Source organism: Caretta caretta, chromosome 1 (assembly GCF_965140235.1).
Source record: "Caretta caretta isolate rCarCar2 chromosome 1, rCarCar1.hap1, whole genome shotgun sequence".
Taxonomy (NCBI): domain Eukaryota; kingdom Metazoa; phylum Chordata; order Testudines; family Cheloniidae; genus Caretta; species Caretta caretta.
In genome coordinates this window covers 11,822,080-11,844,250 of record NC_134206.1, presented here as the reverse complement: position 1 = coordinate 11,844,250, position 22,171 = coordinate 11,822,080, and the positions used below count along the sequence as shown (strand labels likewise).

The window sequence follows — 22,171 nt, the reverse complement described above, 5'->3', positions numbered from 1 at the left end:
AATCAAGCTAAGGGAGGGTGTGTTTGTTTGTTTCATTGCTCTCCTAGGAGCATAAGTATGTGGCATGATTTCCATTTCAGAGGGAAATTAAGCCTGGAAATGAGCTTTCAAAAATCAGCACTTTTTGTGTTTGTTTTTTGTAGCAACGGAGTTAAAGATGTGGGGACAAACAGTTAGAGCATTAAATGGAGTTAAGTGGTGACTAGAACTCACAGCCTCCTGCTCCAAAAGCTCAACACCCTACCATCAAGCTAAAGAAAAACCTGTTAACAACACAGACTGACATAGTTGAACAATTCCTATTCCATCCATTAGCGGGCAATAGTGATATACACACACATACTATCCAGCTCACTACACTCCTAATACCTTGCACGTAACACCTCCCATCTGAGGCGCTCATAGCAATTTACAAGCTTGAATGAATTCAATCTCACACCTACCACCCCCAGAGTGCAGCAGGTAAGTAGTATTAGCCTTATTTTACAGATAAGGCAGAGAGGATTAGAAATATCAGGATGCTGCTTTTGCTGGAGAACTCTTTGGAGGTCTGAGATGTGGACTGAGATCTTCCCAAGTCCTTAACTGAAAGGGCAGAGTGCTGAATCTTTAACAAAGAGAACTTTTCTCCTCCATGGATCTCGGGCATTTGAGTTAACTGGTTATTAACAAAACCAAACAGGCTGAATAAAAATCATTGCCCCTCTCAATCTCTTTTATGCCACTGTGATGGCAGGAACCTAGTAGGTTCTCCAGTTGTCCATCGTAGTTTACCCCACCATAGCTAGGATGGTCTGGGGAGTTTGGGTTGGATGGAAACAGCGAGATTGTAGCTGTTCAGCTGGAAGGCCCAAATGTCTGACTCAGTGTGGGGAGGGGGTCATCAAATTTATTTGAACCACCCTGAAATACTTACAGTAACTCCTCGCTTAACGTTGTAGTTATGTTCCTGAAAAATGCGACTTTAAGTGAAATTATGTTAAGCAAATCCAATTTCCCCATAAAAATTAATGTAAATGGGGGGGTTAGGTTCCAGGGGAAAAATTTCACCAGACAAAAGACTATATTTTACACACACACACACACACACACACACACACACACACACACACACACACACACACACACAGAGTATACGTTTTAAACAAACAATTTAATACTGTAAACAGTACTGATCATTGTGAAGCTTGGTTGAGGTGGTGAAGTCAGAGGGTGGAAGAGGGGGGGATATTTCCCAGCGAATGCCTTACTGCTAAATGATGAACTAGCACTTGGCTGAGCCCTCAAGGGTTAACACATTGTTAATGTAGCCTCACGCTCTGCAAGGCAGCATGAACATGGAGGAAGGGGAGACAGCATGGCAGAGATAGACAGAGATACACACTGTGTGTGAGAGAGAGAGACACGCATTGCCCCTTTAAGTACACTGACCTCACTCTAAGTACATTGCCTTTTTAAGTAGATCAGCAAGTTGAGACAGCAGGTGCTGCCAACCAGGGCCGGTGCAAGGATGCTTTGTGCCCTAGGCGAAACTTCTACCTTGCACCCCCCCCCCCGCCCTGAGGCGCCCCCCCTGCGGCAGCTCCCCACCGCCCCCCCACAGCCCTGAGGCGCCCCCTCATGGCAGCTCCCGGCCTCCCTGAGGCGCCCCCTCTGCAGCAGCACCCTCTCCCCTCGGGGAGCCGCGCGGCAACTCCCCTCGGCCCGGGGAGCCGCGCGGCAACTCCCCACCCCAGCTCACTTCTGCGCCGCCTCCTCCCTGAGCATGCCGCTGCCACCGCTTCTCCCGCCTCCCAGGCTTGTGGCGCCAATCAGCAGTTTGGCGCCACAAGCCTGGGAGGGAGAGAGCAGAACGGGGCGGCGTGCTCAGAGGAGGAGGCGGAGCAGAGGTGAGCTGGGGCAGGGAGCGGCTCCCCTGTGCACAGCCCCCTCCCCCCTCGTTACTTGCTGCAGGCGGCCCTCCCCACACCCCGCTGCCCCAGCTCACCTCCGCTCCACCACCTCCCCGGAGCGTGCTTTTGGCGGCCCCCAACCACTTGCCGCCCTAGGCAGCCACCTAGTTCACCTAGTGGTTGCACTGGCCCTGCTGCCAACAAGCTCCCTCCGTCCTGAGCCCTGTCGTGTCCTCCCCTGCTCTGTGGCGATGGGGGGGCAGGAGGGGAACACTCTGTCATTAGCACCCCTCTCCCCTCACCCACCCCCACCTTGCCCAGCCAGCAGGAGTCTCGAGGAGTAGCTCCAAGGCAGAGGGCAAGAGCAGCACATGGCAGTGGGGGGAGGGACAGCTGAACTGCCTGGCACTTGATAGCCTGCTGGGTGGCTACCGCACAGGGAACTTAGGGGAGCGGGCAGCTGATAGGGGGGCTGCCGGCCCACTCTGGTTCCAAGCCCCCACCAGCTAATGGGTTGTTCTTCCTGCAAGCAGTGGACAAAGCAGGCGGCTGCCAAATGACCAGTTGTCACGGCATGTGGGGGAGTCCAGGCCCTGCATCCCTCTTCCTGGGATTCACTGAGACTCTCAGCCAGCCAGTGAAGCAGAAGGTTTATTGGACAACAGGAACACAGTCCAAAACAGAGGTTGTGGGTACAACCAGGGCCCCTCAGTCAAGTCCTTCTGGGGGAGCAGGGAGCTTAGACCCCAGCCCTGAGGTTCCCTGCATTCCTCCACCCAGCCCCAAACTGAAACTAAACCCCCGCAGCAGGCTCCCTGCTGCAGCCTGTGTTCACATTCCTGGGCCAAGGTGTTACCTCTTCCCCCCCCTCCCCGGCTCAGGTGACAGGCTCTCAGGTCTCCCATCCCCAGGGCTCATTCCCAGGTCAACACTCCCCTCTCCCTGCTGCGTCACATCTCTCCCCCCTTCGAGACTGAACTGAGCGGGGTCACACTAACCAGTGACCTGGGGTCGTTTGGGGCCCCCTCTCCGGGACAGCGCGTCCGCTATCATGTTGGCACTTCCCTTCACGTGGACCACGTCCATGTCGTAATCCTGCAGGAGCAAGCTCCATCTCAGGAGTTTGGCGTTGGTTCCTTTCATCTGGTGCAGCCAGGTCAGGGGAGAGTGGTCGGTGTACATGGTGAAGTGTCGCCCGAAGAGATAGGGCTCTAGTTTCTTGAGGGCCCTCACCTTGGCCAGGCACTCTTCCTCGATGGCCACGTAGTGTTGCTCCCAGGGTAGCAACTTCTGGCTCAGGTACATGATGGGGTGTCTCTCCCCCTTTTCATCCTCCTGCATTAACACTGCCCCCAGTCCTGTGTCTGAGGCGTCGGTGAACACCACAAAGGGCTTGTCAAAGTCTGGGTTTGCCAGAACTGGGCCACTGATCAGAGCCTCCTTCAGCGGCCGGAAAGCCTCCTGGCACTGCTCGGTCCAGACCACCTTGTCTGGCTTCCCCTTCTTGCATAGCTCAGTGATGGGTGTGGCTATGGCGCTAAAGTGGGGCACAAATCTTCGGTAGTATCCAGCCATCCCAAAAAAGGCTTGGACCTGCTTTTTGGTGTGGGGAGCGGGCCAGTCTCTGATCACTTCCACCTTGGCTGGTTCCGGCTTTAGGCGGCCGCTCCCCACCCGATGGCCCAGGTAAGATACTTCAGCCATCCCCACCTTGCACTTCTCCACTTTTACAGTCAGCCCAGCCCCCTGTAGTCGGTTCAGCACTTGTCTAACCTGGGACACATGGTCCTCCCAGGTCTGGCTAAAGACACAGATGTCATCAATATACGCCCCGGCAAAACTCTCCATCCCCCTCAGTAGCTGGTCCACTAGGCGCTGGAAGGTGGCCGGCGCTCCCTTGGGGCCGAAAGGCAGGGTCAGGAACTCATAGAGCCCCAGAGGGGTGATAAAGGCCGATTTCAGCCGGGCATCTGCACCCAGCGGCACTTGCCAGTAGCCCTTTGTAAGGTCCATGGTGGTAAGGTACCGAGCTCCTCCCAGCTTGCCTAGGAGCTCGTCCGGCCTGGGCATGGGGTAGGCATCAGATACAGTGATGGCATTGAGCTTCCGATAGTCCACACAGAACCGGACCGACCCATCCTTTTTGGGGACCAGCACCACCGGCGAGGCCCAAGGGCTGGCAGATGGCTGGATCACCCCCAAAGCCAGCATGTCCCGGACCTCTCTTTCCAGGTCCTGAGCAGTTTTCCCTGTGACTCGGAAGGGGGAGCATCTTATCGGCGGGTGCGACCCTGTCTGCACCCGGTGGACAGTCAGATTAGTGCGTCCAGGCTGGTTGGAAAACAGCTGTCGGTACGGATGCAGCACCCCCCTGACCTCAGCTTGCTGGGCAGGGGTTAGCCGATCCGAGAGGGGAATTGTTTCCAGGGGGGAACCAGCTTTGGTCCCAGGGAATAGATCTACTAAAGGGTCATCTCCCTGCTCCTCCCACTGTCCACACACAGCCAACACATTCCCCCTGGCATAATATGGCTTCATCATATTCACATGGTACACCCGGCGGTGGTGCGCCCGGTTCGACAGCTCCACCACATAGTTTACCTCATTGAGCTGCTTGACAACCTTGAAAGGGCCCTCCCAGGCGGCCTGTAGTTTGTTCTTTCTCACGGGGATGAGAACCATCCCCTGATCCCCGGTGGCGTAGGCACGGGCCCTCGCCGTGCGGTCATACCAGACCTTCTGCTTCTTCTGGGCTCTGGCCAGATTCTCCCTGGCCAGGCCCATGAGTTCAGCCAGTCTCTCTCGGAAGATCAGGACATACTCCACCACTGACTCTCCATTGGGAGTGGCCTTCCCCTCCCACTCATCAGGTCCAGGGGGCCCCTTACCCTCCTTCCATATAACAGTTCGAAAGGCGAAAATCCGGTAGACTCCTGGGGCACCTCCCTGTATGCAAACAGCAGGTGAGGTAAGTACTTGTCCCAATCCTGTGGGTGCTGGTTCATAAAGGTTTTCAGCATCATCTTTAGCGTCCCATTGAACTTCTCCACCAGCCCATTGGACTGGGGGTGATAAGCTGAGGCCTAGTCGTGCCAGACCCCACATTTCTCCCACAAGCACTGGAGCAGGGCCGACATGAAGTTGGACCCTTGGTCTGTCAAGACTTCCTTGGGGAACCCCACTCGGCTGAAAATGGTCACGAGCGCATCTGCCACGGTGTCTGCTTCAATGGAAGCTAAGGGCACTGCCTCGGGGTAGCGGGTGGCGAAATCTACCACCACCAGAATGTATTTCTTCCCCGACCGGGTCGTCTTGCTGAGAGGCCCCACGATGTCCATGGCCACCTTCTGGAAAGGCTCCTCTATGATGGGCAAAGGTCTCAAAGCCGCTTTCCCCTTGTCCCAGGCCTTCCCCACCCTCTGACAGGGGTCACTGGATCGGCAATACTGCTGGACCGTGGTAAAGACCCCGGGCCAGTAAAAGTTCTGTAGCAACCTCTGCCAGGTGTGCCGGATTCCCTGGTGCCCTGAGAGGGGGATGTCATGGGCCAGGTACAGTAGCTTGCGGCGATACTTCTGGGGGACCACCAGCTGCCTCCTGATCCCACAGGACTCCACTTCCCCTGGGGGAGCCCATTCTCGGTACAGGAACCCCTTCTCCCACAGGAACCTCTCCTGGCAGCCTCTCCTCATGGTCCGTCCCACACTGAGGTCGGCCAGGTCCCTGAGCTTCCGCAAGGAGGGATCTTTCCTCAACTCGGCCTGGAACTCAGCGGCTGGGTAAGGGATGGGGCCCGGTTCCCCCGCAGTGGCCAGGTCTGAGGCCTCCGCCTCTCTGAGCCGTGCCCCTCGGCTCTCCCTCCCCACCAGGATAGCATCCTGCGCCTCCGGTGTGGTACCCTCCCCAAGGTCAGGGCGCAGTGCCCATCGCCGGCTCTGGCTGCGGGTAACAACCAGGGCAGTCTGGGGCTTGCTTGGCCAGTCCTCTAGGTCTCCCCCCATCAAAACCTCAGTGGGCAAATGGTGGTGTACATCTCGGAGGCCAGCCCAAACTCACGGAGCAAGGCCTGTTTGAACAGTTCATAGTCCCCTGCCTCCGCCACGTCACACGTTAGAAGGGAGCATTGCGCAACTTTAAACGAGCATGTTCCCTAATTGTTCAGCAACGTAAGGTTAACCAGGACACGGTTAAATGAGGAGTTTCTGTACTTAGTCCTTAATTATCTACTGCTGGGTTAGAGGTTGTAAGTTTCAGACCTTAAATACATACCTGCTAAGGCCCCATTTCTGGTAGGGGACATCTGATTTCATCCCCTGGGTGGTCTGGCTGAGTCTCCCCGTCCCTCTGCTCTGCCGTGTTGGGAACAGGAGACAAGCAGAAGGACTGAGAAACCAGCACAGTTGGCTCACCCAACCAGCAGCTCCAGCTCGAGACGCCTTGCTCCAGGTGCAATCATCACAGCCCGTTCTCAGTTCCACGCAGCCCAACTTCCGCAGCGAATCAGCTGAAGAGCCAGAATTAGAGCCCAGGCCTCCTGCCTTCCCATCCCACGCTCTGACCCCAGGACAACTCAGCCTCCGAACTGAACGTAGCTGCTGCCACCCTGCAGCAGTTACACAAGCAGAACCACCCCATGAGGGATACAGGCATCAGCGGAGAGCTTTATTAATACCCACTCTTTCGGAGATCAGTGGTGTAACTGTATCGTATGTAAGGCCTTTTGTTTTAGACAGTCACAGGCTCAAGCAATATCTTTGCATGACGCAGAAAAGCATTCAGACAGACCCCGAGCCCTCATTTGAGAGAGAGGCCAGTTTTTGGCACAAATCAAGGCATGCTTTAATAGAAGAACATCTGTTAATACTGCTGTGCAGCCCCAGCCTGCAGCCGCTGTGTTCAGTGGGGTTGGGAATCATGTGTTGCTTTCATCTGCTAACATCCAGCTCAGATTACACCATCCCTCCTCCTCTTTTGCAAGGGAGGGCTCGACCCTGCATTCGCTCGAGCAGGCATTCAAAGCACCAGGGGCCTGACGCCAACAGCCATCTTTGTGGAGATGAATATAAAATATGGGCCGTGTTCTCACTTTAGGTGCAAAGAGGCTGCACATTCCGTTTGTTAAAGGAGACGAGGAATAAATAAAACAAGCACAGCCGACACAGACCCATGCAGAGAAAGATCCTTACTAATGAACCATGGCCACGTACAGATAGAGGCGCCAGGGGCTACCATTGTGCATCAGATCTGGATGCACCAGCACCAACCACGCACCCTGGCCTCATCAGCAGAGAGGATTTAACGCCTTGTGACTCGAGGTGAATAGCTGTGATAGTTGCTGGGACCAACCACTGGAGGGAGACATGGTTACATCCTCTCAGCCAGTGAATGGACAGTCAGCAGTTTGAGTTTCTAAAATTAAAGCTCCGTTCAATGTATACAAATAGGTTTTGCGTGCTGCTACCCAGCACAGGAACAGCTGAGGCTGGGAGCAGGGCCATGGCTCTGGGTGGGGCGACATGGACGGGGTAAGGGGGCTGAACCACAGCTGGGGGTGAAGCCCCAGGCTCGGGGCCAGGAGAAGACCCCGAATGTGGGGCTGGAGCAGAGGCACGGGGCTGGCAGCCAGGACGCCGGGTGCAGGGCCAGAAGTGGAGCTCCATGTAAAACTTGGGGGTGCTACAACACCCCCTAGTTCCTGCGCCTATGAATTGATGTGATTCTAACCAGCTGGGGGCAGTGGTGGCCATTAAGCATTTCCATTGGAAGGGCATAAGAATTTTAGCACAGGCCCATGGCGCACCCACCCTGACAAAACAGTTGTCACGACGCCACGGAAATTATTACACTCGGTCGTTGAGCCAGCATCTGCTCATTACTGACTTAACCAGTGCTACGAATTACACCTTGTAGGACACACACACAAGTGCTACGAATTACACCTGGTAGGACACGCACACCAGTGCTACGAATTACACCTGGTAGGACACGCACACAAGTGCTACGAATTACACCTGGTAGGACACACACACAAGTGCTACGAATTACACCTGGTAGGACACACACACAAGTGCTACGAATTACACCTGGTAGGACACGCACACAAGTGCTACGAATTACACCTGGTAGGACACGCACACAAGTGCTACGAATTACACCTGGTAGGACACGCACACCAATGCTGCGAATTATACCTGATAGGACACGCATAGTCCGAATCTAGGCTGAGGCACAGAAATAAAGTCCACAACTGCAGAGTTCCCAAAAAACACTAAATTTATTACGCTCGAGCGTGGTGCCCCCCTGCTAGCCAGGAGGGGACCCTGAATGCAGATTATACAAAGGTTATATACCTTTTAGCAAAGCATGTTGCCCTCGTGCATCGGAAACCTTAGCCAATAAACAAACCCTTGTCTTATCTACCACCTATCCCTGCTTGGTGCATTCCTCGTGCTATACCAGTATGTTAATTACACAGCATGGTCCTAAAGCCATGCATCAGTAACTTTTATTATCAGGATGGGAGGCCTCACATCAAGGCCAAGAGACAGGGAGTTAGAGACTGACAAAAACCAGATACTGGGAGTCAAGGCAGGCTGGAGACAAGGAGGAGGATTTTCACAGGGATTCAGTATTTAAGGATTACTCCTCCTGGTGTATGATGTGCTGGCATTTAAACAATGGTGGGCCCCAAACCAAAATGGAGTCACATGTGTTAACTTTTCCTTAACACCAGACATCACTGGGTCAAGCAGACTCGGGGGCCAGATTCACCGACACTCTCCAGCTGTCCTGGGCTGCCGGAGACATGCAAATTGGCCAGTGGGGAATGAGTGAATCTAGCCCTTTACATTCCGTAGTCACTCTCTTGCTGAAGGTGTTTCATGGCAAGGGACCCAGACGATGCAGTGAGCGATCAGTGCCATTACAGAACTGGTGGCAGTTGCTACAAACAGAGAACCGATAAAAAAAAATAAGAAACAAAAGCCAATTCATCATCAGGTGATTAAAGGGATTTTCACAGGGCAGCAAAGATCCTGCAGGGACGGATTTCAAAATAATTGGCCTGATTTTCATCTCGCTTATGCCTGGGATTTCCATCAGCTTCTATGAAACTGTCATTTACACCAGAGCAAGTGAGATCAGAATCAGGCCTGCTAGCTCACCAAGAAAGATTTGGGGCTAGATCCTAGAAATACAGGTAGCTTTACTTGTGTGAGGAGTCCCATTGAAGTCAATGGCACTTACTCATGTGAGTAGAGTTAAGCAGGTGGATGAGTGTTTGCAGGTTCTGCCTCTGTAAAGGCTAGATATGTACAGCTTGGCTAAGTGCTGACTAAGGGTGCGGGGGGAGAAGAAATAAGGTAGCTGCTTATAAATATGTAATACTATTACTTACTGATTTTCCAGTAGCATCAAGAGGCCCTAACTGAGATCAGGGCCCCATTTGTTATACAGACACATGGTAAGAGACAGGCTGTGCTCCAAAGAGCTGACAGTTTAAACAGACATGACAAAGGGTGGGAGGGAAACTGAGTCACAGAGAAGCAAAGTGACCTGACCAAGGTCACCCAGGAGTTCAGCAGCAGAGCCAGGAACAGACTTCAGGTCCCCCAAGTCTCAGTCCAGCACCATAGATGCTACACCACAGGGCTTTCTATAACTATTTTCAGGAGGGAGAGCCACAGGCTAACCTGGGGTCTCTGGCACACCAGTAACACAGCAGAGATGCTGCACAGCTTGGGGCTGACGTGCACAGACATGATGGGGAGTAGCGTTGGCATCTGCCTCCAAGCTGGTGCCTGCTTGCTCCCCAGGGCAGAAGCGACACTGTGGTGTTGATTTATGAAGGGAGGGATGTGCATGCTCCTGGAGCAGTTTACAGAGCAAATGAACAAACAGCTCACTCGCCCACACACCAGGTACATCGGGACTCGCCCAAGGAGAGGAAATACTTGAACAACTTCTCCAGCTGACACTGCAAAGCATGCTTTAAGGAAGCTGCTTGGATTGTTCCCTGAACTGAGAAATGGCCAAGATGCTAAACTACTACTCCTGCAAACATGGGATCTTCAGTGACCACGTGTGGTCACGTTCTTAGTATCTCCTTTAATAAGACAGCACCGGTGTTCTCTCTAACTTTTCCCACCCATGTGTGGAATGAATTTTGTCATGTGTCACACATCACCTCCATATTGGTGCACATAACAAAATTCATGTGGTGGAGGTGGGCCGAGGGGTTCAGAGTGTAGAAGGGGGCTCAGGGCTGGGGCAGAGGGTCGGGGTGCGGGGACGCCAGATGGGGGTGCGGCTTCTGGGATGGGGCCAGGGGTGAGGGGTTCGGGGTACAGGCTGCCCCGGGGCTACAGTGGGGAGAGAGGACTCCCCCTAGCTCTCTCTCCTCACAGCAGCACCTGGGCTGGGGAGAGAGGTGCCTCTCCCCACTGCAGCAGGTCTGGGTCTGGGTTGGGTCTGGGAGAAGGGCATCCCTCCCACCAGCCACGGCAAGTCCGGGCTGAGTTGGGGCCAGAGGAGGGGTGGCCCGGCCACGGCAGGTCCCAGCCGGGCGAGATCCACGAGTGCCTGTGGGACACTCAACAGGCTGCTGCACGGCCGCGCAGCTTACGGGGAACTTAGGACAGCACCCCCAGCAGCAAAGCACATTTCCCCCTCCCCTTCCCTGCACCCAGAGTGAGTTCTCTTGTTGTAGTACAATTCTTAATGGACGGGCAGTCTCAGCAGAGGGACCAAGGATCGACAGGTCTGTGGAGTACGGACTGAGCAGTCCTCTCTCTGGGCCAGACCCTCAGTTGGTGTAACCTGTGGAGCTGATTTACACCAGCAGGCGTTTTGGCCCCCGGCGGTGGTGCATCTGGCTCAGGGTGCTGGTACATCAGTAGGACGGCACCGGAGAGGCTGGCAGGGCTGCCCGGGCTGTGGCCAAGTTCTCAATCTCAGATGGAGCGACGGATGCTTTGCTCCTCTACAAACCAGGCCCCAGGAAGTCCCGGACCTTGAACCAGAGACACGCGAAAGAAGAGGCTGCTTTCGGAAGCCCACGCCTCATGGGGTGGGGATCTTCCGGGGGGAGTGAGCGTGTGTCTCTCTCGCTTACTCCCCCGGAGGACACCGCTAGTTGGATTTTTGCTTTGTGTTAGGCTGCTGCTCCAGGGAGCGGGGGGAGCCTCTGCCCTTCTGGAGATCCTCAAAGCAGAAGAGCTGGAAGGCGATCTCCTCACATTCGTAATTCACCCCGCACTCAAACAAGCAGCCAAACAAGAGCACCGCTGGGACCTCCTGGCACACGGCCAGGTCCGAGTAACCACACGGCCCTTGGTACAGGAGCCAGGGGTGTTCCCAGGTGGCCTCCGTCAATGGGGAGCGGTTGAGGTAGATGCCCAGGTCAACCCGCTTGCATTTACCCGTTGGGTGGGAGTAAAGCAGCCATGACATGGTGCGTCTGCAGATATCGGAGGCGGCATTCCCGCTGTTCAACGGGCAGGTCATCTCATGGGCTGGGGCGTCTGGCCCTTCTGCGCCATCCGCCTCCAGAAGCCCCGGTGTCGGTGTGAAGCTCACTATGCTGCCCTGGCAGCCGTCAGGCGGCTCATACAGCTTCTTGCATGAGGAGGGGCTCTTGAATGTCAGCCCCTGGTCTGTGCTGAGCGCAGCCGCCCGGCATCGGCACGGGGTGCGGGCGTTGCAGTACAGGACGGGGTCGCAGGCCTGGCCTGCCACCTCGGCCACCTGGCACTCCAACGTCTTCATGTCCTTAATCAGCTCGCCCTTGTGCCAGAACTGCCCGCCGTCATCACTATAAAAGACCAAGGACCGGGGCTGGGTCCAGCAGCGCAGCGGCAGGCGGCAGCAGCGAGCGGTAATGTGGTAGACGTAAGCCGGGATCACCAGCCGCCCAGAGCGGAGCTGCACCCCATGCCCCGGCCCCACTGCAAACGTGGCCCAGTCCTTCAAGTCTTCCCCAATCACCTGCTCCGTCAGGTCCGTTACCAAGCTCCAGGTCCGGCCGGCGTCTCTGCTGCAGACGTAGCACAGCCGGGCGGCGTTCTGCCCAGTGCGGATCTGCCGTTGCTCTGAGATGCGCTGCCTCACGCAGATGAAGAACAGGAAGACGGTCTGACTCTTCTGCTCGTACACCGGGCAGGGGTTCATCGGGCGGTGAGCCGGTAACGCTGCACTCGTCAAGGGCTCCGTGGGCCCCCACTGCAGCGGGAGAGAGGGGGCAAGAACAGGTAGGTCAGAGGGGTAAGTGAGCAGGGTCCACTCCTCAGTACATCAGGATGACCATTCTGTACTGCCGCCTCAGGACTGGATGGGCCATGGAGCTCACACTTCGCCCCACCGCCACGGGGAGCTGATGAGTCCTCAGCACTTCTGAAAACCAAGCAGGTGCCAAAAAGGGGCTCTCAGAGCCTCATTTTAGGCTGTTGGTTCTGCCTTCCCCTAAGGGAGCAGGGGCTGGGCTGCAGCAGCTCCCCTGAGGGCTGCACTGGCTTCTGCTTTAGTGGCTTGGCTCTGCTTTTCCTCCCTGTGTGGATCCAGCCAGACACAAGCTGGCTGCAATTAGAGACAAGACACGACACATGCCAAACACACAGTTGCTAGCTCCGTGGGACAGGGACTGTCACAATCCCAGCCAGTTCCCCGGGCTGGCCCGGCCCACCCTCCCTCTCCTGAGCTGCTCTCTTGGACGTTTACACTCCATTTGGAGCGAGCCTCCCAGCCCAGGTCAGCAGTAGGGTTGCCAGGCATCTTCCCCAATCATATTCCTTAGGGGTGCGATCCTGCAAGGTGGTGAGCAGCCTCAACTCCCTCCTCACTTCAAAATGCAGGTAAAGGCCCCCGGTACCTCATCGGAGCGCTCTGCCCCTCACAGGATCTAGCCCTGCCCGGTATCATTAGATACTGGGGGGTGAATAGCCTGGAGTGCAGATATCCAGGGAGAGGCAGCACCCCGGGAAGCACTAATGCTGAGACACCTTGGGCTAAGAGCGGCAGCAAGCAAGGGGGGTCTCCAGGGAAACAACGCACAAGGAATTACCTCGACCGAAGTCCCTGTCTTCCGACCTCGTCTCAGCACCAGGTACTCAGTGTCCTCATCCTTGGCAGAGGAGCGCTTCTCCGTGAACGCCAGGAGCGTGTCTGTGGGGATATACAGCAGTGCGGGGATCCGATAGGTGACCCCACTCTGCGGATCCCGCTGGAAGAGAGTCACCTTCCCAGAGCTCATTGAAGCCTTGATCATGATGTCTCGACGTACCAGATACCTCAGCTGGGAGAGAAAAGGCATCAAGGGGGTTAAACCAAAACTAGCTCCGGAGTGTCTCTCAGCCGCAGAGCTACACCCACCTGCTCAGATAGGAAACATTACTGGGCTCCTTCTTTCCCCATCCCTGCCATAGACTCACTGCATCAGGCAACCAGCTCAGGGATCAATGCTGCAAGGGGCTCAGTGCAGACTTAGCTCCTAATGATTTCAATGAGAACCGGATCCGGTCCTGATCCGCGAGGGGGGGCTAGGACACTGAGTTAGGGCCAAATTCTGCTCATTTATGCCAGAGAAATTTCTGGCTCTGGGTTTACATGAGCGTGACAGAGATCAGAACCCGGCCCCCATTGCCTCCAAGTGACAAACAGGGGCCTTCCTCCAAGCCCAGATTTTCCCAGCACCAGCCCAGCAGTAATGCAGTGCAGTAATTTACCGTCAGCAGGTGCCTGCCCCGCTGGAGGGGATCCCCGCAGCGCTGTCTCCAATGCAGACCGGCTCTGGAGTCTCCCTCTTGGCCTGGCTTTCTGCTCTTTCCAACGGCGAAGGGGGCAAACTAGACCAAGGAACCAGAAACAGCAAGAGAAGTGAAAGTAGAAGCTCTAACCTTGGCAGGGATTCAAGCCCTACTGAGCCGAGCCCAGCCCAGCCCAGCCCAGCCCCACTCCTGCAGACACTGCTTGGCCCAGGATTACTGCTAAAGAGACGTGCTACAGTGCCCCAACCCCCAAAAGGCCTCCACACTGTCTCCAGTCATGGCGAGTCCCCCCAACAGACCTGGCCCCCCGCCAGTCCCCATTGCGCGGAGTCCCGCCCCGCCCCATCAGACCTGCCCCCCCACTCCTCCATTGCGCCGAGTCCCCCCCCCGCCCCATCAGACCTGCCCCCCTCCTCCATTGCGCCGAGTCCCCCCCGCCCCATCAGACCTGCCCCCCACTCCTCCATTGCGCCGCGTCCCCTCCGCCCCATCAGACCTGCCCCCCCACTCCTCCATTGCGCCGAGTCCCCCCCGCCCCATCAGACCTGCCCCCCCACTCCTCCATTGCGCCGAGTCCCCCCCGCCCCATCAGACCTGCCCCCCCACTCCTCCATTGCGCCGAGTCCCCCCCGCCCCATCAGACCTGCCCCCCCACTCCTCCATTGCGCCGAGTCCCCCCCGCCCCATCAGACCTGCCCCCCCACTCCTCCATTGCGCCGAGTCCCCCCCGCCCCATCAGACCTGCCCCCCCACTCCTCCATTGCGCCGAGTCCCCCCCGCCCCATCAGACCTGCCCCCCACTCCTCCATTGCGCCGCGTCCCCCCCGCCCCATCAGACCTGCCCCCCCACTCCTCCATTGCGCCGAGTCCCCCCCGCCCCATCAGACCTGCCCCCCCACTCCTCCATTGCGCCGAGTCCCCCCCGCCCCATCAGACCTGCCCCCCACTCCTCCATTGCGCCGAGTCCCCCCCCCACCCCATCAGACCTGCCCCCGCCGCCCCTCACCGCAGACTCTGCTCCGCACTCACGGCTCCGCGGGGCTCGGGCACCGCAGGGCGCGGGGAGCAGCAGGGCTCGGTCCCTGCCTGTCCTCGGCTCCCTCCGGCTGTCTCCTCCCACGGCCGGTGTGCCGCTGAATCGCTTCCCTCGGCACCGGAGGTAAAACCTAAGGTGCTCCCGCTAGCTGCCCAGATCCTGGCTGGTGTAAAGCCCCGTGAACCGCGCGGTCCCAGGGGTGACCCCGGGCCAGTCCTCGGGCTCAGCCCTTCTCACCCAGCGAGCCCCAGCCCGGTCCCAGGCCAGCAGGGACCGCTGTGATCATGGAGCATGGCCTCCGCCGTCGGCCCGTTACCCTCCCTATTCGATATTTCCAGCTCTCACGGGGCTTCACAGCAGGGGTCAATCTCCTGGCCCTTCCCTGGGAGATCGATAGGAAAACGGAAGCAGGGAGCGGAACCGTGACCTGCCCCAGGTCTGGCAGTGAGTCAGGGGCAGAGCCCGGAATAGAACTCAGTCCTGAGGCTTGTGCTCTAAGCATTAGCCCATACTGTTTCCAATCCCGTGTGCTGGATTTTCACGGCATGCCCTTGGCCTCTCAGCTGCACAGAGAAAGCCCCAGCGCTGCTCTCCCCAGACAGGCAGGCTCCCACCGGCAGGCCCCCACTTCTCTTCCCCCCCATTATCCTGTAGCACCTCTCATTTCCACCCCTCAGTCTGTCCCTCCCTGATTCCCCGGCATCTGGCAGTCTTGCTCCGCCACCTAGTGGACCTTCTTCATGTTGAAGCACTTGGAGGAGAGGAAGGTGATCAGGAACAGTCAACATGGATTCACCAAGGGCAAGTCATGCCTGACCATCCTGATTGCCTTCTGTCACGGAGTCACCGGGCAATGCTCTGGAACTGCTCCATACGAAGCCAGTAAGGACTCTGGGGGAACGTGTCTCCTCTGGGAGCAGACTGTCTCCAGGGCAAGAAGCTTACACAGCTTTGACCTTCCTGAGTCTGACCTCGGAGCATTCAGCATCCCCTTCCACACTGTACGCTTCCCACAGCGAGTCCGCACAGGCGGGGCTCCCGGGGAAGCCTGTGTGGGCCCTGCACCTCAACTCTGCAGTCAGATGTGACTCTCAGCCAACCAGTAAAACAGAAGGTTTATTAGACAACCGGAACACAGTCCAAAACACAGACCCAGGTCTGGTCCACACTCCCAAAGCTGCAGGCTTTAACCAAAAGCCGTGGGGAACCAGCTGAGCAGTGAGGGACAGCAGAGCAGCAAACAGCAGGAGTTTGCCTGGGATCTGTGCTGGTGAGTATCTGGGTATCTGAGTGTGTGTTTGGTGAGAGGATCGGAGTGTTTGTAGTGAGGGCAGCTTGAAAGTTTGAGTGAGTGCTTGATTGGTTGGCTGAAAAGGGCGGGAGTTGGGAGTGTTTGTTTCAGGTGAGCCTGGCTGTTTAAAAAAAGCCGGCGCTCCACAAACGGGTAGGGATAGGATACAGAGGGACCTAGACAAATTGGAGGATTGGGCCAAAAGAAATCTGATGAGGTTCAACAAGGACAAGTGCAGAGTACTGCACTTAGGACGGAAGAATCCCATGCACCACTACAGACTAGGGACCGAATGGCCCGGCAGCAGTTCTGCAGAGAAGGACCTAGGGGTGACAGTGGACAAGAAGCTGGATATGAGTCAACAGTGTGCCCTTGTTGCCAAGAAGGCCAATGGCATTTTGGGGTGTATAAGTAGGGGCATTGCCAGCAGATCGAGGGACGTGATCGTTCCCCTCTATTCAACATTGGTGAGGCCTCATCTGGAGTACTGTGTCCAGTTTTGAGCCCCACACTACAAGAAGGATGTGGAGAAATTGGAGAGAGTCCAGCGAAGGGCAACAAAAATGATTAGGGGACTGGAACACATGAGTTATGAAGAGAGGCTGAGGGAACTGGGATTGTTTAGTCTACGGAAGAGAAGAATGAGGGGGGATTTGATAGCTGCTTTTAACTACCTGAAAGGGTGGATCCAAAGAGGATGGATCTAGACTATTCTCAGTGATAGCAGATGACAGGACAAGGAGTAATGGTCTCAAGTTGCAGTGGGGGAGGTTTAGATTGGATATTAGGAAAAACTTTTTCACTAGGAGGGTGGTGAAACACTGGAATCGGTTACCTAGGGAGGTGGTGGAATCTCCTTCCATAGAAGTTTTTAAGGTCAGGCTTGACAAAGCCCTGGCTGGGATGATTTGGTCCTGCTCTGGGCAGGGGGTTGGACTAGATGGCCTCCAGAGGTCCCTTCCAACTCTGTTATTCTATGATTCTATGAAAAACTGCTCAGCAAGTCACCTATCTCCAACACCCAGACACCCAGTTCCCAATGGGATCCAAACCCCAAATCTGTTTTACTCTGTATAAAGCTTATGCAGGGTAAACTCATAAATTGTCCGCCTTCTATATCACTGATCGAGAGATATGCGCAGCTGTTTGCTTTCCCAGGTATTAATCACTTACTCTGGGTTTACTAATAAACAAAAGTGATTTTATAAGTATAAAAAGTAGGATTTAAGTGGTTTCCAGTAATAACAGACAGAACAAAGTAAGTCACCAAGCAAAATGAAACAAAACACACAAGTATAAACCTAATACATTAAGAAACTGATTACAGGTAATATCTCACCCTCAGAGATGTTCCAATAATCTTCTTTCACAGACTAGACTCCTTCCTAGTCTGGGCTCAATCCTTTCCCCTGGTACAGTCCTTGTCAGCTCCAGCAGACATCTTTGGCCTTGGCTCCACTTACAGATGTACAGCGCTGTGAGTTAAACCCGCCTTCGTACAGCTGAGTAGGGAAAGTGCTGCAGCCTGTCCACACTGTCAGCTGCCAGCGCACTATCGTGGCCGCATTTGCAGCGGCAATGGGAGCGGTGCGTTATGGGCAGCTATCCCAGCATTCAAGTGGCTGCAACGTGCTTTTCCAATGGGGGCGGGGGTGGAGTGTGACAGGGAGCGTGGCGGGAGAGAGAGTGGATGTTTGGGGGGCTGAGAGAGTGTCAGCGTGTTGCCTTGTAAGTACAGACCCTCCCCTCCCTCCCCCGCTCGCTCTCACTCACCGAAAGCAAACGGCAGCTGTTTCTTTTTTTCTCATAGACGAGATAAGCAGCTGCTCGCCGAAAGGGTCCCCAAACCCCCTCCCCGCCTCTCTCTTCAAGTAAACATTGGCTGTCGGCGCTCCAGACGGAGCCCCCTGCCTGCCTCTCACTCATTCAAAGCCAACAGTGGCTGTGTTTGGTTTTTTGATAAGCAGCCCCCGAAACGGAGCTTTGAAACGGCACTTCCGCACCCGGAGTTCACAACAAAACAAGAGAGGATGCTTCAGTTAAAAGGATTATGGGGACTTTCCGGAGGTCAATCCGTGCGTAATAACCTTACTGCCCATTTACACTGGAGCTGGAGCTTCTCAGCCAATGCGCAACAGCTGTTAATCCTCTCGGGGAGGTGGAGTACCAGGAGCACTCCAGCCAGGGAGTCAGAGCGCTCTCTGTGCCTTGCCAGTGTGGATGGTGTTAGCCGACGGCCAAGGATGTTTGGTGAGGTGCCAGCTATGCCTGTTTATACCATCCGTGACTTTAACCGCTAGGACACACTGTCCCTTCGCGGTGGGCAGCCTGGGCTAGGCTGACGGATGCCCCAAGGTCCTAACCACCCGTGACTTTAACTGCTAGAGCTCAGAGCTCCTTCGCAGCGGGCAGCCAGGATTGACTGACAGGTGCCCCAAGAGTTTGCCCCGTGGAGGCGGCACAACTCAACGCTAGGCTCTTAGTACTCTCACCTAATGGCCAGGCTTTAGAGCCAAAACGGCTGAGGTTCTTTAATTGTGTTGGCTGCTTTACAGTAAACCAGAGAAAACAAGTCAGGCTTATGCATAAATGGTTACCAAAATTTATTAAGCTAGATTCTAATCATGTGGTTACAAAATTGCTAGTGCCTACTTATTTAAATGTAGAGATGTTACACACACAAACAAGTTACAAAACTGAAGCCACAATCCCAAAGAAAGAAAACAAAGTATAGAGCTCTGTTTCAAAATATGTGTACACTAAAGGTAGGAGATCAGGTGTGGGTGCTTCTTACCCTCCTTGCATCTCTCGATTCCAGCGGTGCCAAGCCAGGATCGGTCACTCAATTCCGCGGAAAGACGAATAAGGGACAAGGCTTAGGGACCCTCTTAGCTGCAGAAGCCTTGGGAGGCTGTCACTTATCTGACCAGCAGATAGATAGTGAAAAGCACTCAAAAATCATGGTGCTGTAGGTCCCCTACTTATACCTCTGTACTCCTTTATTCTCTTTCTCCTTTCTTATGCCAAATTGAGGCTGGTCTGTCTGGGTGACGCCAGCTTTCGCAAGAGTAGTTTACACTTGCAAGGGAGAGAAACAGTAAGTTTCGACTACTGGACATTTCTTTTATCAGGGTAAATATTTTCCCACCTAGGATGTTGGTGTGTGTGCATCACGCTATTTAGTAGGGGCTAAGAGCCATGTCTGTCACAGGGCCTCTGCCTGCTGTGAGCTTAATCGTTGTATCTGTTCCCAGAGGCACATTGTAGCAGCTTCAAAGGCTGTGCTGGAATATATGTTAAGTGCCCTGTTCCGGCTTCCTCCTGTGTTTCCAGCAATGCTGGTCTGGGGGGGGGGGGAGAGGGCTGGCTGTCTGGCTACATTCCACCCCCTGATGCACCACACTACATCCCAGATTGCAAGGTGGCGGTGATGCCAGCACCTCTTGCCCTCCTTGGGGAAATCTAGAAATACCCAACAACCAAATTAGAGGATGAGGGTTCGCGGAATTGGTTAGGATCCCTTTTTAGCTCTAGGTATCTGATTTGCGTGGAGGAAAGAGCAGTTTGAATCAAACGCTTCATAATACATAAAGTTACACAAAAAACAATTACAATAATTAAAATGGTTAAAACAGTATTCACAACCGAATGTAAAAACGGGGAGAGGGAAAATCCCAAGTGTTGAGCTAACCATTGCATCCATGAGGTTTGTCCATTCTCAGCCACTGCATGTAGTGGTACAAATTCAATTCCCAGTCCATTGGTTGAATCTAGCAAGGTGCACATCCAGCAATTTGTAGCACCAGCAGCTGAGGCGATGGTTTGGATTGCTCCCCGAAGAGGATGTTCTGGTATTGCCAAGGTGACTGGAGCCAACAGAAGGATCATGAGGGCTTGCAGGAACATATCTCTGGTGGGTCGTGTTCTAGCTAAAAAACTTATTTTAAAACCAAAAGCAAAAATTACACCTGCTATTATAAGTAATGGCAAATATATCAACAGTCCATAGTAGTCTCTAGTGATCAAACAGGTCTGCTGCATGGTCCATTTTGCTGACAGGTTAGCTGGCAGGTTGCTCGGAACCATGGCACCATTCCTGCAATAAATCACATGGTCAGCCGGTCTTGGATGCGATCCAAGCCTCTGTAATGGTTATTAGCCTTTTATCAGCATTTAAGGCACTCCATACACCTTTCTCTTTATAGGCATGCAAAACACAGGTAAAGGTTCCCAGGGCTGGGTGTTTAATCACAACAGTGTCTCCGGGAGCATACTTGGAACTGTGCAGTGGTGTTCTGGCAGGGGAGATAGCTTTCCCTGTAGGGAAGAATCCCCTGCTGATTGGACTTCCTGTAGGAGTCTGTCTGTTGTTTAATCTCTGCACCACTTCGTCCAGTCTGTCTCCCCATGTGCCATCAGTAGGCTTCAAGTGATTCTTTAGCAACCCATTCCAGCGCTCGACCATGCCATTAGATTGAGGTCGATATGGAAGGTGGAAGGTCCATTGGACTCCATGGTTAAGGGTCCATTCCCTTACAAGTTTATTCTTAAAATGCGAACCATTATCTGATTGGATTTCTTGAGGCATTTGGACAATTGCTGTTAAGCGGTTTAGTCCCATAACTGTGGACAACCCTGTTGCCAATCGGGTTGGATATGCAAAACCAATCCCTGAAACAATTTCTACCCCAGTCAAGGTGTATTTCCACCTCTGCCTTGTAGTGGGCAGTGGTCTGACATAGTCGACCTGCCAGGTTGCCCATAGTGTTTTTCCATCTCTTAGCCTGGCAAACCTTTGTCCTTCTGCTATATGTTTTCTAGTCTCAGCACAAATAGTGCAGGCTTGCACCAGGTCTCTAGCCTGTCTGTGGGTGATAGGCCACCCCCTGATATGTGCTTGCCGCACTAACTCATCACTTCCTGTGTGTCCTAAATTATCATGTAACCATGAATATAAGCGTTCCCATTCTACTTGTGTGGTAAAGAGCTGGGCAGCTGCATCGGCTAAATTGTTTAACTGTGCAGCTGGGGTATTATTCCTCTGATGAGCTGAGACATGTCCTATAGACAGGGGTTGTTGCAGGCCATGCTGATATAACCACTTCCAGTATTCCAGTCCCCAGACTGGTTTACCTCCTATTTCCCAGTGGTTATTTTTCCAGTTCGTGATCCACTGAGTGGCACCTGCCCACACCGCATAGGAGTCCGTATATACTGCAGTGGCTCCTGCTTCACAGGCCAGTTTAATTGCAGCCAATTCTGCAAGTTGTGCTGACCCATCAATTTCAGCAGTTAGGGGTGCTGCAGAGGTGTCTGCAGGCACTGCTGCAGCTTTTCCCTTCCATTTTCCTTTTACCAGCCTGGCACTGCCATCAGTGAACCATACTCCCTCAGGCTTAGAAGGATCAAATGGGGCAGCATCCTTAATGGGAGACTGCTGTGGAGGTAGGCGGTATTCATCAGGCATTCCTACTTTCCATAGGGATTCCTGAATCATAGTGGGGTTCTGTGCAGTGTCTGCACTCCCTACCCTGTGGTGTATGTAAAGTGCCCATCTTTGGATAGTCATCTTTTGTGCTACACCAGGTGGTAACTCTTTCCCTTCCAATATAGGTTTAATGATTGGAAGAGGAGTGTGAATTGTGATGTCCTTATCCTGAGTTAATTCCTCAGTTTCTCTCAAGGCTGTGTAAGCTGCCAGAAGCACCTTCTCATAAGGCGTGTAGTTAGCCTGTGACCCTTGCCATGACTTGGAACCAAACTGAATTGGTCGTCTGGGAGCAGTGTCACTTTCTTGCCAGAGAGCATAAGACATTCCAGTGGCTCCCACAGTTAGGTACAAATGGAATGGGGCTTCAGGATGTATGGGACCCAGAGCCTGATAGGTGTGTATCTCCCCTATCAGTTGCCTGAGGGCTTCCTCATGGGCAGGAGCCCATTCCCAGGCAGCACTTTTCTTTAACAAATTGTACAATGGTCTGGCTATAATGGCAAAGCCAGGTACATGTTTTCTCCAAAACCCCAGGGTTCCCAAAATCTGTCTCAATTGATCTTTACTTTCAGGGGAGGGTGCCTGATTTAGCTCTTGCACAGTGTCATTAGGCACAGACCTCCTACCTCCCATCCATACAGTACCTAAGAATTTTATCTCTTGGGAGGGACCTTGGCATTTCTCAGCTGGTAACTCTAAATT

The 22,171-nt window shown here is 54.3% G+C and overlaps 1 protein-coding gene and 1 long non-coding RNA gene across 9 annotated transcripts in view; one reads left to right on the top strand and one right to left on the bottom strand.

Annotated features, from left to right (window-relative positions):
• Positions 1-8,147: 8,147 nt before the first annotated feature.
• Positions 8,148-17,734, bottom strand: LOC125631795 (sialidase-3). Of its 6 annotated transcripts, none has more exons than XM_048839041.2 (4): positions 17,318-17,734; positions 13,610-13,729; positions 12,949-13,179; positions 8,148-12,110 (listed from the first exon to the last, which is right to left on the bottom strand). In XM_048839041.2, the coding sequence occupies exons 3-4, from the start codon at positions 13,150-13,152 to the stop codon at positions 11,022-11,024; spliced, it is 1,293 nt and encodes a 430-aa protein (XP_048694998.2). In that variant the 5' UTR covers positions 13,153-13,179; positions 13,610-13,729; positions 17,318-17,734; the 3' UTR covers positions 8,148-11,021. The 6 variants fall into 6 exon arrangements, with proteins under 6 accessions (XP_048694998.2, XP_048695019.2, XP_048695009.2 ...); XM_048839062.2 differs by lacking the exon at positions 17,318-17,734 and adding an exon at positions 14,925-15,234; XM_048839052.2 differs by lacking the exon at positions 17,318-17,734 and adding an exon at positions 14,681-14,918.
• Positions 15,889-22,171, top strand: part of LOC125631792 (uncharacterized) — a 31,648-nt gene continuing 25,365 nt past the window's right edge. For all 3 annotated transcript variants that reach the window (XR_007355068.2, XR_012667257.1, XR_012667256.1), the window contains exon 1: positions 15,889-15,957. This is a non-coding gene — a long non-coding RNA (uncharacterized LOC125631792). The remainder of the gene's footprint in view (positions 15,958-22,171) is intronic.